At 33.8% G+C, this 17,524-nt stretch overlaps 2 protein-coding genes across 3 annotated transcripts; both read right to left on the bottom strand.

Annotated features, from left to right (window-relative positions):
- Positions 1-9,060: 9,060 nt before the first annotated feature.
- On the bottom strand, positions 9,061-9,723 carry LOC125221050. Its single transcript, XM_048123179.1, has one exon. It carries the CDS (start codon positions 9,721-9,723, stop codon positions 9,061-9,063), a length of 663 nt encoding a protein of 220 aa, XP_047979136.1.
- Positions 9,724-14,832: 5,109 nt separating this feature from the next.
- LOC125219878 (transcription factor bHLH61-like) lies at positions 14,833-17,007 on the bottom strand. 2 transcript variants are annotated; one of them, XM_048121965.1, is made up of 4 exons: positions 16,832-17,007; positions 16,647-16,751; positions 16,273-16,440; positions 14,833-15,321 (listed from the first exon to the last, which is right to left on the bottom strand). In XM_048121965.1, exons 1-4 carry the CDS (start codon positions 16,907-16,909, stop codon positions 15,229-15,231), a joined length of 444 nt encoding a protein of 147 aa, XP_047977922.1. In that variant the 5' UTR covers positions 16,910-17,007; the 3' UTR covers positions 14,833-15,228. The 2 variants fall into 2 exon arrangements, with proteins under 2 accessions (XP_047977922.1, XP_047977921.1); XM_048121964.1 differs by having other exon boundaries at positions 16,273-16,443; positions 16,832-17,000.
- Between the last annotated feature and the right edge of the window lie 517 nt (positions 17,008-17,524).

Genomic DNA, 17,524 nt, shown 5'->3' with positions numbered 1-17,524 from the left:
TTAGAGCAGTAGGGGAGAGAAAGATAAGAACGGTGGAAGTGATGAAGAGAGCTGATTCTGTTAATTTATCGTCTGTTTAGGGATTCTGTTTTGGCTTAATGTAATTTTGACAATTTGCTATGAAGCCCAAATATTTAATTAAAATGACAAAAGCCGTAAGCATTGACAATTTGACTATTTTCTAATGCAGTACTTTTTCAATTTGACTTTTTCATTGATTTTTAGATTTATTATAAATCTTTCAAATCAAATCTCTTTTATTGACACGTTATAGTAAAATAAATAGATGCGTTAAATTTAAAATTTAAAGGCTATTTATTATTGTATATACTAGTATATTTATTTTCATTTTATCTATTTTATTTGTGGATATTAAATGAATTTTGTAATAAATATAAATAAGAATAGAGCCAAACTTATAGTCTCTCCGACTCATAAGAATATGCACTTTTTACTTTTTAATCCGTTCCACAAAAATATGCACTTTTCAATTTTAGAAACTCTTTTATCTCTAATATGATGAGATTCATTCCCCACTAACAATACTTTAATTATTTTTTCTCTCCACCTTTTTTCTTACTTTACCAATTTTACATTAAAATCTGTGTGAAACCTAAAGTGCATATTCTTTTTGGGAAATTTTAGTTCAAAATGAATTGAAAAGCTGTAAAGTTTGAAAATTGAAAATTTGGGGGAAACGTTGGGTTAAATTTTTGAAGAAAATGTTGGGCGAAATTTTTTAGGGAAAATATATTTGGAATTGACAATAGGCACAAGTGCCACTACATGAATCTCTTCGTGGCATTTATTTGGAGATGCGATATTAGTTTAGGATATAAGTGTGGCAAAAGGTTGGTGTATTGAGTGACTATCTGTAGTGGCGGTTTTTAAAAAGTGCCACAAACTTGGTGTAGTCTTAGGCTAATTTTCTAGTAGTGTATGTAAGTGTTATTTTTTAGTTGTTGACATTTTAATACGAGTTGTTGACATTCAATATTCTCGGTATTGATATGTAAATTATAAGTGTTATTTGTTCGTTGTTGACATTTTAATACGAGTTGTTGACATTCGATATTCTCGATATTGATATGTGAATTATAAGTGTTATTTTTTAGTTGTTGACATTTTAATACGAGTTGTTGACATTCGATATTCTCGGTGTTGATATGTAAATTATAAGTGTTATTTGTCCGTTGTTGACATTTTAATACGAGTTGTTGACATTCGATATTCTCGGTATTGATGATATGTGAATTATAAGTGTTATTTTATTGAATGTTGAATATTTGAAGATTTGAATGTAGAAGATTTGAATATTTGAAGATTTGAATGTTGAAGATTTGAAGATTTGAAGATTTGAATGTTGAAGATTTAAAGATTTGAAGATTTGAATGTTGAAGAGATTTGAAGAATGTTGAAGATTTGAAGATTTGAATGTTGAAGATTTGAAAATTTGAAGATATGAATGTTGAAGATTTGAAGATTTGAAGATTTGAATGTTGAAGATTTGAAGATTTGAATGTTGAAGATTTGAAGACTTTGCAGCTAGAGTTTTAAAGAGAATTTTAGAAAATGATTTCAAACACAATTTAATAAAAAGATAATTATACCCCTTTGTTGACATAATGTGGTATTTGTTGACATTTCGTTAATCTTGTGGATTAGCGGCCCATATTGCATCTCATCTCTCAATTTAGCTAAATAATCTCAACATAACAAGACCCCCATAATTAAGAAATATGATGAAATTTTTGTAAATGCTATCATGTTGCAATTTTTTTTTTTTTTTTTTTTTTTTTTTTATATTTCACGAATGAGTTTCGGTCTTGTTTTCAATTTATGATAATTATTGGATAAAATCATAACAAAAAGTACTAGCAAATAGTTCGATCTTGTCTTGATTTGACTCGAACCAAACCAGAACAAGGCGACAGCAGTGAATCAACAAATAAATTTTTATATACTCCATTTTTGGAACAAAATAAAAACATAAAAAAAAATCACACAATTATACCTTATCAAATGCTAATAAATCTACCTCTGTGTTGACAGTGACTATACCAATGTTGTGGTGCAATAAAATGGCAATCTAAATTTTGTAATATCATCAAAAAAAAAAAAAAAAACAATTAATGCCCCAATTAGTGGATCAACAACACCAGCTTGGTGACCCATCTCATAGAAACGAGACAGCCAGGAGACGCATGTACTGTCGAGGCTGGTGGGACGAGACAACCAACGTGGGCTAGCGGGACGACACTAACTGGAATGCGAGTGACAAGTGTTTTTGGTTATTTATAAAAAACTCGAAAGTCAATTTTTATTTATAATTTTTTTATAAAATAAAATTTTATGCATGAAAATCATATAAAAAAATTACTAAAAATTCACTATGACTCATATATCTAAAAGATTATACTTTGAGCGATATAATTAGTAAACCCAATTCACTAGGAAGTTTTTATTAAAATGTTTTCCCTCCATGTTTGCTTCTGTATTTGATGTGAAATATACTTGAGGGATCCAATAGATCTAGAGAGGTTTTATAAGTTGTTTCGCCAACTCAATTTCTTGTGTATTCAATATGGTTTTATAAGTTGTTTCGCCATCTTAATTTCTTGTGTATTCAATATGGGATGCAGACGTCACACAGGAAAGAAGGTTGTATGTATGGTTAGGGCACGTTATATTGCTAACTTTTTAAGTTGCCAGTGTATTGAAAATGTCAATACGATGACATTAAAATGTCAACACAATATATTGAAATGTCAACAAAATTATGAGTTGACATATTACAGTCATCGTGTTGACATATTTAATACATTGCGTTGATGAGTTAGCAGAGTTAGCAACTTAAGAAAGTTAGCAATTAATCACATCCCTATATATTGGTCAGATATTCCACAAACTTTGGTTAATATTTGGTATTTCCCCCTTACTAAAAGCGGTACAAAATCATCAGCTTTACGGGTTGTGCGAATTTCCCAACTTGACCCGACTTTTCTTGACAAATTGAAACCAACGAGGTAGATCTAAATTTTCCCCTGAACCTTAAGGACCTGTTTAGATTCATTGACTTGGGGGTGAGTTTTAAAACAAGATGTGATTTGGCACCGTTTGGCCCACGTATATAAAATAGGATGTTGGCCCTTATTTTGGGATGATACGAGTTTTAATTCACAAGTACGAGAGAGGTGGAATGTAAAAGGGATTGGAATATTGTAATTGGATAATAATAAAACAAGGTAACAAGTCCCATTAATGAGAGAAAAGTTACCAAAAGTAGCATTATTTATTTTAATGTGACGGGCTAAAATTAAAAAAATAGTCTATTTTTATGAACAGTGTTTTTTTTTATAACAGGAGTATTCTTTAAGTTTAAAAGCGAATAAATTGTGTAAATATTAATTTGATAAATATCTAGATTGTAGTCAATAAATCGAAATCTTTGATTAGGACTTTTTCCAACCAACGCGACTCTTTTTCTTGCTCAAAACATTTGGAGTTCACAATAATCTGTTCCTTTTTTTTCTCAAAAAGTTTGGTGTAGGGATTCAATGAGTATGTCATCTGCTTATTTCATCTTAGAAATTTCATTGATTTTCACTTGAACTATGAACAGTTTGATTATTAACATAATACATTTCCTTAATCAATGATAACTATGCTAAAATTTGATAAATATTTTTTTATATATTCTTAAATAATCAACAAATTAATTACTAAAGTAATTAATAATAAAAAAATACATATGTAATCTTTAATTAATGATAACTATGCCAAATAATTGATAAAATTATTCATATATAATCCACATATCATTACTGATTTAGTTAATAATTCAAAAATACATTGTAATATTTAATTAATGATAATTATGTTAATTACTTGATAAAATTAATATATTCTTAAACAATCAACAAATTAGTTATTGATTTAATTAATACTCCAAAAATAATAAGTAAAGTTTTTTCATAGTATATTATTAATAAGGATATTTTTGTAATTTCACATCTTACACACAAAACAATTTTGTGAACTATCTTACTATATCCTACGTTATATGCTTCTCTTTTTCCAAATATGTGACTCTTTTATCCAGATATATACATCGATATCTCGACGCCTTAGTAAAGGTTTTGCTAAATTAATTATTTTAATACATATAATACTTTGTAATGCAGGTTTGGTAACAAACCGAATTCTTATTGGAATTGGAGAGATTCTCTTTTAAAACGTATAATACTATATATTATAGATATAGATACATAGTCGTTATTAGGTCTTAATTAAAGTTTGTAAATTTGCGACGAAATACAACAAGATACAAGGAAGATAGAAGCGTCACGAGCAACGAAATACAACAAGATACAAGCGAAGATACAAGCGTCATGATCTACGAAATACAACAAGATACAAGCGAAGATACAAGCGTCATGATCTACGAAATATGGCAAGATACGAGCGGAGAAATATGGCAAGATACAAGCTTCATGAGCGACGAAATACAACAAACTTTCACGTGTGAAATCTGCATAGAACCAGCAATGTTGAGCCAAAAATTCAGCCACGGTGCCAATTGTGTTCATAATATTTGTTTTATGGTAGGTCGCATGATTTTTTTTTTCTTTTTTTATTTATTAGTTTTGAATCTATAATACCCTACACTAAAATTAGATAATTAGGGTTTGTTTCATTGTTATATTCTACGTTTCTTGAAAATTGATTAGTACATAGTTGGTGATATTAGCGACCAATTTCGATTTAATAATTAATACTATCAAACTTTGTGATTGAATAGTGCATAGGTAGCCACATCCAATCAAAGATTGATGACAACATATGTACCATCAAGTGCCCAAAATTGGATTGCGGAAAAATCTTAATTCCCATGGAATGTCGGCAGATGATCCCATCTTCGCTCTTTGTAAAGTGGTCTGATTGTTTGTGCCTATCTATTGTTTCAACTTACACAAGCTGTTATTGCCCTTATCGGGACTGCTCTGAGCTGATTATTAATGATTGCGACATGGCAACCACAAAATGTGCTTGCCCCGCTTGCAAGAGGCTCGTATGCTACGCGTGTAGGGCTCCATGGCACGCTGGGTTTAGGTGCAGTGAGGCATCCCAAGTAATGGATGAAAACGACGTTCAATTTGGTCTTTTTCTTGAGGAGATGAAGTGGAAAAGATGCCCTAAGTGTGGTCATGCAATAGAACGCATTCAAGGTTGTCGATCTATTACGTGCAGGTATTTTTAACTACTATGTTTTTGTCTACACTCTTACTATTACCACTTTAATTATAGCCTTTAATTGACTTTTGATTTGTCTCGTAATTTTTCTTTTTTGTGTTTCTTTCATGTTTCATATATGCAGATGTCGGACAAACTTTTGCTATATATGTGGTTCACGAGATTGTCAACATATCCATCAGGATATCGTATTTACAATTATATTTATAATATTGATGACTGTTATATCAATCTTTAATATTGTGTGGGTCGGAATAGATCTAAACTAAAATTCCATCGATTATTTTTGTTTTTAGAAGATTCTTTGTTATTAATGTATACTCCCTATTGATTTGTTTCATATTTTTTCAGTTTTAAGTAAATTGTCTCATGGATAATAAGTTCACTATACAAAAAATTGAAGTATATAGTTAGCTTTTACTAATTGACTGTTTCGAAGTAACTTTTCATATGTAGAGTAATTTTATTACACAAATGATAACTATCGTAATTATACATTGAAGCGATATACAACAAAATCCTAATACAATGCGATAAATCTAAAGCAATTATAATGCGACATGCGTCTACGATAATATTATTTTAATTTTTACAATAAAATATTTATTTATTAAGAATATTGTATATTTACAAAATATCGAATATTCAAAGTGTGAAGAAAGAGATTGAGACAGAGATATATTGAATTTGTGAGACAGCATTGACATTGGTAAATTAACTATTTTTAAATTTTATTGTTATTTTTTTAATAATGAACCAAAAGTTAGTTCAACCTAAAATACAAATAAGACTGAACACACATTTATTCAGCATCGAAACAACTCATTTCTCCAAGTAAACCACCAAATACAATCTAGAGTTAGGTGATCAAGATGAAATGAAATTTTGAATTTTTTAAAATATTCACATTCTACTTTTGACTCAACTTATTTTAACACAAATAATACCCGCAAGTGTACGGGGCTAGTGTAGCAATTAGTAAGCAAGGGTATCGTATCCCACAGAGACAAGATTGTATCAACTCAAGTACCATGAACAAATTTCGACTACTATCTAGACAATCCAAAGAGCAATGGTTTTGTTCTAACACTACTATAAGCATATAACAACGAACAAGGAATTAATAGTAACAAGAAGAATTAAACACAAGTGAAAAGATACCACAAAGAGGAGATGAGAGTTTTGGATCGAACTACAATGGAATTGTATTGTGATTGATTCAACAACTTCGATTACCCATTTTATGTCTCTAGGATTACTAGGAAAGTCGCTAGTCTAGGTTGAGCCCCCTCGCGAGTGTACTCACCCCGTTGATTAACCCTTAATATTGAAGTCTCCTTCTAATATGTTTAGATTAACTCCATAGAACAAAAGACCCAAGCCCTCACTAAGGTTCCCCTCTCTCGAGTGTAGATTATCAAAGTGATGCTCACTCTTTTATCAACCCTGGATAGGTATCTCTCGATACAACTATAAAGGTACACAAACCCAATTGGTAGCTAAGCAATTGAAGTGAAAATGCACAAGAATGAACAAAGAAATCACAAGAGCTAAGCAATCGAAAGAAGTCCTTGAATTAATCACAAACATCCATTGTAGTCTTCACCAAAACTCCACAATAAAATTAGCTACTCATGTTCTTCATGAAAACCAAAACAATGGGTTCAATCAAATACATAAAAAAAGAAAGCAAATAGATACTCCTGTGGAATGATTCTATGGATTAGAGACTCCAATCTCTCGATTTGTAGTCTTCAATCTTCCAATCTCTCTTCAAAGTGTTATTGGGGAAGTGTAGAGTGTGTGGTAGGCGGTGGAATGTTGAATTATGAAACCTAGGCGTTCTTCCTTTTAATCCTCCATAAAAAATCGCGTTTTTGGCATAAAAATACGCCAAAATAGCGTACCCGGCCGGGTGGAATTAAAAAGAGCAAAATTCACCCGGCCGGGTGGTCATTTTTGACCACTTTCTGACTGTTTCCGCGCAGAACACCGTACCCGGACGGGTGGTTAATTCACCCAGCCGCGTGAAATTTTCTGGAACGCGCAGTGTTCTTATAACGGCCATAACTTCTTCTACCGAACTCCGATTGAGGCGTGCAAGATACCCACGCGAAGCTCGTTTGAAGAAGAAGAGATTTATATGAATTAGAGAATGATTGGACTTCAAAATCTCCAGTTAATATTGTCTCAAACCAAGGCTGCTGCACATCCACATATTTTGTACCTTTTTCTACACATTCTTAACAAAATGGTCAAATACCAAAATAATAGAGAAGTAATCATAATCACATCTGATAATAGACGAAATGCGATCAAAACCATGCTAGATTACTCTCTAAAACCAAGAAAAATCCAAGTATGTCAACTCCCTCAAACTTATATAATTGCTAGTCCTCGAGCAATGAACAAAAAGAACTAAAAGAAGACTTGGATTTAAAGAGATTTCGACATCATCGCTGTTTCAAAGAGTATGGAATACAAGGGCATATCAAAATACAAATTATATCAAGTCAAGCCGTCGAGTGCACTGTTACTACTAACTTGTATATCACCTTGGATTCATGCTTCTCTCAAGATATGTGTGTGTATCTCACTCTCAAAAGTGTATGTATAGAAATAATACTCTCAAATCAAAATACAAGTAGTGTTTACCATAGGCTTGCTCCAAATCAAACATCTCTCTACTAGAATGTGAATGTGAATCTAAAATCAGAAAGGACTTTATTAAGGTTGTAATATGGCTCTTTGGACGGTAGGGAACATTTTGGCTAAAGTGGCTGAAAAGTAAGAGAAGCACAAGTACTCGCATATTACAAATCCCAACAAAAGACCATTTCTCATAACAAATATCAGAAAAGTAAGACTTTGTCGAACTTCTTCCTCCTATCCGGTCCTCTCTTATTGAAATTCCCAAGCAAAAACTCCTCTAGACTTCGTCTAGCTTATACCTCAAATTTTTATTTTTCTTTTTCTCTCTTTTTATATATGCATTTTTTTTCTCTAGACTTCGTCTAGCTTATACCTCCCATTTTTTTAAGCAACGCCAACCCCCTATATATGCTTCCAAATTTGTAGATTGACACTTTTGAGAGTGAACTTAACAAATCAATAACATTGGAGAACTTTTTAGGCTAAGAGGGTTAACTAGGGATAGAAATATAGCACTTGTGAAGGGAGGAACAAAGAGAGCCTAACGTCATCTCCTAAACTCACATTTAGTATATAGACTTAATATGATCGGGAGCAAGTTCTAGAAACAACAACAAGTAAATGATAAAATTACACTGAAATGAATGTTTGGCTCAAATCTCACTCGGGTAATAGCATGAATCAAGGCAAACAAGCAATTCGTTACTTATGCACCTATTACTCAAACTCTTAAGTCAAAGACCATGATAGCTTAAAAGATGGATGAAGTTTTTATCATTAACAACTAGTCTTTACCCCAAGAAACTAGAATTCAAACAAGTTCAAATTCAATTCCATAACAACCAAAACCAAAACAACTCACGGAGGTCTAAAGCAAAGAAAAAAAAATATCCTAAAACGTAAATAAAAGGCAACAAAAGACAACTAATCAAATAAAAACAACAAATTATCTCATAAGGCTCACTATCCACCATATCACCCCCCCAAATTTATTCAAGACTATGCAAAGAATAAGTTTGAAAAGTTGGTGGAGAAGGGAGACTTATATAATAGACAAACTAAAACGAAAACAAATCAAAAGTTACCTACTAGGGGTTACCTCCCCTATAGTGCCTTTGGTTATCGTCGTCGGCTCGACGCATTGCAAGCTTTGTTTCAACGATCCAACCTTACTCTAACAATTTTATCGGGGACCGTCTTAGCTCGTGCAACCACATAAAGCTTGTTCAACCGCTTCTTCCACCAAATATGTTTCACATTTTTCCCAACAACAATTTCTATAAATACACCTTGTGCCAATTTAGTATCATCCTTGGCTTTCACATATGCCTCTTGTACCACCTTGCATTCTTTAACCTCCAATGCCTTAGCTTCTACCCTCATTAATTTTTCCATTTCTTGGCGTTTCATCTTATCTAACATACAAAGGATGGCCGTCTTATTTCCATGTCGAAGGGTAAGTTCTCCCTTAGTGACATCAATTAGAGCCTTCCCCGTAGCAAGGACTGGCCTTCCAAGGATAAGGGGGACATTTGGATCCTCCTTCATGTCCAAAACTACAAAGTTTACCAGGAAGATAAAATCATTCACTCTCACCAATACATTCTCTAGGATTCCATTGGGGAACTTGTTGGATTTATCCGCCATTTGAAGAGTGATAGTAGTTGGCTTCAAGACACCGAACTTCAACTTCCGGAAGAAGCTTAGGGGCATAAGATTTATGCTTGCCCCCAAATCACACAAGGCCTTAGTTTGCATATCATTCCCGATCACACAAGAGATGTTGAAGATCCCCGGATCCTTCATCTTTGCCGGCATCTTTTGTTGGATGATTGCACTACAATTCTCGGTCAAGCTCACGATTTCATAATCAACCAACTTCTTCTTCTAGGACATAATCTCTTTCAAGAACTTGAGGTAGTCGGGCATTTGTTGGAGAGCCTCAATGAGAGGTATGTTGAGGTGCACCCTCTTGAAGATCTCAAGAAATTTCGCAAACTTTTCATCTAACTTCCTCTTTTGCACCACTTGAGGGAAATGAATTTTAACTTCCTTTGGCTTGGGTAGAACAATTGCCTCGGGTTGAACCTCGGATGACATATTAGGTGACTCCGCCTCTATCTCCTCTTCTTCTTTCTCTTCTTTTGGCACTTCCTTAGCTTCGACTTCCTTTTCAACTGCGGTCTCTGGCATAGAAGGACCCTCATAGTTTCTGCCACTCCTAAGATGAATCGCCTTACAATCTTTGGGGTTCACAATTGGTTGCCCTGGAAATTGGCCGGGAGTATGTAATTTACTCACAGATTGAGTTATCTGACTCATTTGATTGTCAAGACTCTTCATGTGGGTGCTTAAGTCTTGCACCTCTATCTCTACCTGTTTCAGCCTCTTATCGGAGTTGGCCATACACTCTCCTGTTTGCTTCATAAACGCCATCAAGACATCTCCAAGCTCATTCTTTTTCGTCCCAATGACTTGACCATTCGACACTTGGAATCCCGGTGGTGGCTGCAGGGAATTGTTAGGATTCCAATAGGACAAGTTGGGATGTGCCCTGTTCCCAAAGTTGTTGAAGTTACCACCTCCTTGATTCTGGCGGTGGTTGTTGTAATTCATGTTGTTGCCGTCGTGATGCACATAATTCACATCTTCAATTTCGAGCCCAGTTGGCTCTGTTCCCATGAAGCCTAGCTTGTTTGTCAAGAAGTTTAGCTGCTTGGACATCATGTCCATCCTGTCAATGTCCGACGTGGATGCTACCCTGTAGGTCTTGCTTCTCTCATTCTTCCATCAATCATCGTTGGAAGCTACCCTTTCAATCACCTCTAGGGACTCTTCTTCTCCCAACCTAAGGAGTGACCCCCCTGCGCTCATATTCAATTCGCGCACTGCCTCTGGAGTGGCTCCTCTGTAGAAATTTATGACTTGTTGTCCCGGGCTTAAACCGTGGTTGGGGCATCTCTTCATCAGATATTTAAATCTCTTCCATGCCTCTTGAATATTCTCCTGAGGCTGCATCGCGTAGGAGATGACTTCTGCTTGTCGCTTTAGTGCCTCGCTAGGTGGGTAGTATTTATCCAGGAAAAGCTCAACCATCGCATCCCAAGTAGCGACCGAGTTAGGATCCATGTTATCGTACCAATCTCTAGCATCGTCCTTCAAAGAGAATGGGAATAGTCTGAGGCAAATCTGATCATCTGGGACCCCATTAGCCTTAACCGTGTTGCTGATTTGTATGAACTTGGTCAAGTGCTTGTTGGCATCTTCCGAACCTGTTCCACCAAATGCATGTGCTTCTGCCCTGTTTATCAACCCCGGCTTCAATTCAAAGCTGTTAGCGGCAATCCCCCTATTGTTGATCGGTGGGTTAGCCACTCGTCTGTATGCAAACAAATTCTGCACGGGGTTTGGTCTCACATTTTGCGCATCCAAACGCCTTTGCATATTGGCCATTTGCTGAAGAAGTTGATGGACAACGAGATCGGGATTTTCCACATTATTGTTCTCATTGTTATTCTCCTCGTTGTTCTCATTATTGTTCTCATTGTGATTATTCTCCTCGTTTTTCTCCATCAGAATTGGAGACTGCTGCCCGTACTGTATGGGAGATGGCAATAGAGATGGACTAGATGAAGGAGTTCTCTGAATAGGAGAAGAAAGACGCCTATGAATGGGTGAAGATATCCGAATCCTTTGGTTTAACATCCTCTGTGCGTTCCTCTTCCTGTTGGATGCTTCGATCTCAAGATCGATTGGCTCTAAAGGTGGACCTTTAGAACGCGTGTGCATACAACCTGCCCAAGCAAACATAAAGATTAGAGAACTCAAAAATAAAAATAAAAATAAAATCTAGATTAGTAATCTCTATTATTATCACTATATTAAGCTATAATGACACAAAATTTTCCCCGGCAACGGCACCAAAAACTTGACTCGACTTATTTTAACACAAATAATACCCGCAAGTGTACGAGGCTAGTGTAGCAATTAGTAAGCAAGAGTATCGTATCCCACAGAGACAAGATTGTATCAACTCAAGTATCATGAACAATTTTCGACTACTATCTAGACAATCCAAAGAGCAATGGTTTTGTTCTAACACTACTATAAGCATATAACAACGAACAAGGAATTAATAGTAACAAGAAGAATTAAACACAAGTGAAAAGATACCACAAAGAGGAGAGGAGAGTTTTGGATCGAACTACAATGGAATTGTATTGTGATTGATTCAACAACTTCGATTACCCATTTTATGTCTCTAGGATTACTAGGAAAGTCGCTAGTCTAGGTTGAGCCCCCTCGCGAGTGTACTCACCCCGTTGATTAACCCTTAATATTGAAGTCTCCTTCTAATATGTTTAGATTAACTCCATAGAACAAAAGACCCAAGCCCTCACTAAGGTTCCCCTCTCTCGAGTGCAGATTATCAAAGTGATGCTCACTCTTTTATCAACCCTGGATAGGTATCTCTCGATTACAACTATAAAGGTACACAAACCCAATTGGTAGCTAAGCAATTGAAGTGAAAAGGCACAAGAATGAACAAAGAAATCACAAGAGCTAAGCAATCGAAAGAAGTCCTTGAATTAATCACAAACATCCATTGTAGTCTTCACCAAAACTCCACAATAAAATTAGCTACTCATGTTCTTCATGAAAACCAAAAACAATGGGTTCAATCAAATACATAAAAAAAGAAAGCAAATAGATACTCCTGTGGAATGATTCTATGGATTAGAGACTCCAATCTCTCGATTTGTAGTCTTCAATCTTCCAATCTCTCTTCAAAGTGTTATTGGGGAAGTGTAGAGTGTGTGGTAGGCGGTGGAATGTTGAATTATGAAACCTAGGCGTTCTTCCTTTTAATCCCCCATAAAAAAATCACGTTTTTGGCATAAAAATACGCCAAAATAGCGTACCCGGCCGGGTGGAATTAAAAAGAGCAAAATTCACCCGGTCGGGTGGTCATTTTTGACCACTTTCTGACTGTTTCCGCGCAGAACACCGTACCCGGCCGGGTGGTTAATTCACCATGCCGCGTGAAATTTTCTGGAACGCGCAGTGTTCTTATAACGGCCATAACTTCTTCTATCGAACTCTGATTGAGGCGTGCAAGATACCCACGTGAAGCTCTTTCGAAGACGAAGAGATTGATATGCATTAGGGGCTGATTGGACTTCAAAATCTCCAGTTAATATTGTCTCAAACCAAGGGTGCTGCACATCCACATATTTTGTACCTTTTTCTACACATTCTTAACAAAATGGTCAAATACCAAAATAATAGAGAAGTAATCATAATCACATCCGATAATAGACGAAATGCGATCAAAACCATGCAAGATTACTCTCTAAAACCAAGCAAAATCCAAGTATGACAACTTTACAAAATGATTATTGTTGCCATGAATGCAGTACTATATTTCATTGAAATTAAAATATAAGCAAACCTTGCAACTTCAATTTCTGGGAATTATTTAAATTTAATTAGATTTGATTAAAAATGCAAATTTGAGTGTAGTTTGCATATTTATAAGCAACTACACCTTTTGGTCCACCATTTATAATAACCGTCCAGATTAAGAAAAACTGCTCTCAATCTGAAGTGTTTACTATTTATAATAAAAAATAATCTTATATTCATAAACTTGGAAACAAATCAAATCAAATCCTAACTAATTATGAAAGTAAATCAATAATTAAAATCTAATCAAATCCTAACTAATCAAGAATTAAGATAGGTTGGCAGATCCGGCAATATTGCAATATCCATATCAAATCTCGTGCCGTATCAATTATCTTCAAGAACTAGCTTTGTACATCTATTAATAACAAGTGATGAGGAAAGAAATAGTACTATATAGTTACTCACTTAGCTTAATTTAGAGACTCATAAAAATCCAGTTTTGGAGGACGATATATGTTTTAATATCTCGAAAATATCTAGTAAGTGTGTTTGTATACTACATCACCAAATTTGGAGTGATATTGCAAATACAAAGTGCAAAGGATTACAAAATATATGTAAATATTTAAAAAATGGAAGGTACTTGACATATTTAATAAATATAATTAATACTTCATATATATAGAAAAAGAATTTTTACAAATCCATTGTCATTGTGTGAGATAATGAAAAAACAAAAAATATGTAGCCATGCATAGAAAGAGAATCATTTTACAAATCCATTTCAGATTAGATCGCCAAGATGGAAAGCTCAAAATGCTACCATGAGTAATTCAAATAAAAAATACTACCATTCGGATTGTAATTTTTTATCGAGTTATTAATATTAAATCCTAACCGTAAAGGTTTGGGTTCCGAGCTAGATTGACTAATCGGGCTGCTACCGATAAAATTAACATGCAATGAATCTAATACATAATGATGACAATTAATCATATTTATTGAATATAAAACATTTAACTTTGATAATTTTGAGAAATATGGTTAAAATCAAATATGGTTAAATACTAATTTAAGTTTTGTATGAATAAAAAATAAAACATAAATATATTTTGAGAAAATTTAAAGAATTTTTTAGAAAATAAAATTTCTTATAGTGAATAATAATTTTTTTCTATTTTATTTATTATTATATTAATAAAAACCCAATAAATATTATTAATAAAAAAGAAAATTATTAATTTTGTTATTTATACTATAAAAATAATCGTTTGAGTATTGAATTAGGTGTCAAACAGATTGAACAATTGACAATACTTGATCTAGGCCCAACCCACTGGGCTAATTAAATGTGTGTGAGCTAATCGGGTTGTCATTTTATCAGATTAGAAATTTTCAATCCTAAATTTCTATATTTAACGGGCTATTCGAATCAGGCCGTGGATTATGGACTGCACTCATGATATCCCTAAGTATATATTGTAAGGAACTAAAAGGAAAAAGCAAACCTCAAAAAGATTGATAAAAATCAATTGAGTAAAAGGGTCGATATAATATCATCGTCGTCATTTGCAGACAAACATGAATTGAGGCACAATACATCTTCAAAACAACACAAACCAAAGACAAAATTCATACAAGCAAGAACTGTGGCCCACTGCCTTCCTATTTTTTAATGGGCTATTTAGAATATAAATGAGTGTTGGGCTTCCGTATCAACCTAAGCTAGTTAATCTAATTAGCCCAATTCTAGTTCAGGCCCAATACTTCTATTTTCTTCCATATATATTTTTATTTCTCGTTTACAGCAAGAACATTTGTTAAGTACTAACATGGGAATCTTTCTTTTTTTCATATAGTCAAATGAAACACAATTAATAGTAAAAAGTAAAATTACATTAAACTTATAACTAATTAATCCTGCTGTTCATCATTCGAATTCCTAATCGCTTGCAACACTGCCCGTTTAACTACCTGAGCATCTATGCTATCGGACGGCCCTTCGTTCTGCAGATTTAGTTATGAAATATTAGAAGAAATATACGTACATTGCATTATCATAAGTACATCTCATTAAGTGAGACATTTCTTTTTCACAATGGAATATAAGAAAATAAGTAAGATAGATGAAAAAGTAAGAGAGGGAACAACAAAAAAGTAATGATTCACTTAGCTTAGGATGTCCGAAAAAGGAATATGAATCACTTAACAAGGGACAGAGGGGGTATTAATGACTGTTTTGCTTCCTCGTCCAATTGAAATGTATAATATGCATGCAGCATATTTATTAAGAATGATGTGAATCTGTGTGTGAGTGCGGTTAGTAAGAAGATACTCCATTCGTCTGTGATTTATAGTCCCCTTTTGCCGTTTTGGGTTGTCCGTGATTTAAAGTCTCATTTACTTTATTCCATTTTTAGTAAGTATGCTCACCATTCAACTAAATCATTAAACTCACATTTTATTATTAAACTTGTATATAAAAGTAGAATCCACATTCCAATAATATATTTTCCCATTTTTCTTCACAAAGTCAACAATTTCTTAAAACTCGCGCTGATTAAAAATGAGAGTATAAGTGACGGACGGAAGGAGTATATATAGACTAAGACAAATCAGTTTTTGTCAGCGGGCAATAACCAGACTTATATAAAAGTGTGTGGTGCAAATTAAGAGGCCGATTTAATTTTATGCGGGTTGCACACGTGATTTTATTATTTGATCATGTACGTTTTAACAATCTTCATATACATTTGTACATGAGATTCAAATCAATAACAATCTTCCTAAAATGAGGATGTGATATATAAAGTATTATTTGCATATATTTAGGGGTCATTTGATAGAGGGAAGATAGATAAACCAAAACATGAAAAGCGCGCATACAATTTAGGTCATTTTAGATTAGATAACTCCAAGAAACGATACTAGCATGTGACGTGCGTGCCAGTGTTATACCTCACTAACGGCTTCAAGACGAAATTGATGGGAACAAGAAACCCTAGCATCAAGGACTTCAAGACCTAACTCCTCAAAGGCTTCTAGAATCGAAACAAGCAAACCGGGGCAGTTTTTATCAGACAACACGTTAATTAGGAATCCCTTTTCTAGGGTTTCCACTTTCACCTGCTGCAAAATTTAAATAAAATTATTAAGGTTATATTATGTGTATAAACGTGAGAGTTCAATAATTTAGTTTGATATTTATTGAGAATATAGGTCTCAATTCGTTGACCTTTCGAAATATGGGATTGAGACAACGAATTTAATCTCAAATCACAAAAGGTCAACGAATTGTGACTCATATTCTGAAATATCTCGAAATTTATTACCGTGGAATTTGGTAGAGACGCGACATCTTGATTTAGTGTTTCCACCCTCTCCTTTAACTCTTGGATATATCTGGATGCATCCACCACTATAGATGCTTGATTTACCTATTTCCATTTATTAAAGTGATTAATAAAAAAAATTGCAATAAAATAAATGACTAGTAGTAATTATTTGTGATACCTACAGAAGAAGAATTAGAAGCAGAGCGAAGCTTCTCTAATTTGTGATAAAGAGCTGCTTTGTTTTTGTTTCGAGAGCTCATGGAGGAAACTTGAGAAGAAGATACCTGGATATGGATATGAAGAGGGGTTTAGTTTTAAAGAGAGAGGAAAATAATTATAAGTGGGTAGAGAGAGATGATCAGTCAAGCAATATTGATGTATGATTTTCTTGTTTTTTTCCTATATGAGTACCACATGAGATTATGATGTAATTTTGTGTGTACATTTATATTATTCTCATTTATGCCCATCCACTTGCTATAGATCATCTTTAACTTCACTTAGATTCAAATGGAAGCCTTTATTTATGACAAAGTTTGCACTCCATTTATAATTACTTGTATCAAAGCTATAAGTAAGTTTTACTAACATATATTGCTATTTTGGTATATTTACTGATAAGTGTTGATTCGAATCTTTCTATATCTTGTGTAGTAGTATTTCTTTATATCTTGGTCTGTTACTTGAGAAATTGACCATTTCTCATCCCGTAATTAAAAAAAAATCCTTAGTTAGTTAAGGTGTCTGATCCCTATAATTTCTAATAGAGTTGGAAACAATTACTACTCTGATTGATTGGTTAGCCAAACATCCACATTGTTAATAGTATACATGCATGAATCAATTGAAGAAATCATAATGACTGCCAACTAGCC

The sequence above is a fragment of the Salvia hispanica genome, chromosome 4 (assembly GCF_023119035.1).
Source record: "Salvia hispanica cultivar TCC Black 2014 chromosome 4, UniMelb_Shisp_WGS_1.0, whole genome shotgun sequence".
Taxonomy (NCBI): Eukaryota; Viridiplantae; Streptophyta; class Magnoliopsida; order Lamiales; family Lamiaceae; genus Salvia; species Salvia hispanica.
This window is presented reverse-complemented; position numbering and strand designations above follow the sequence as displayed.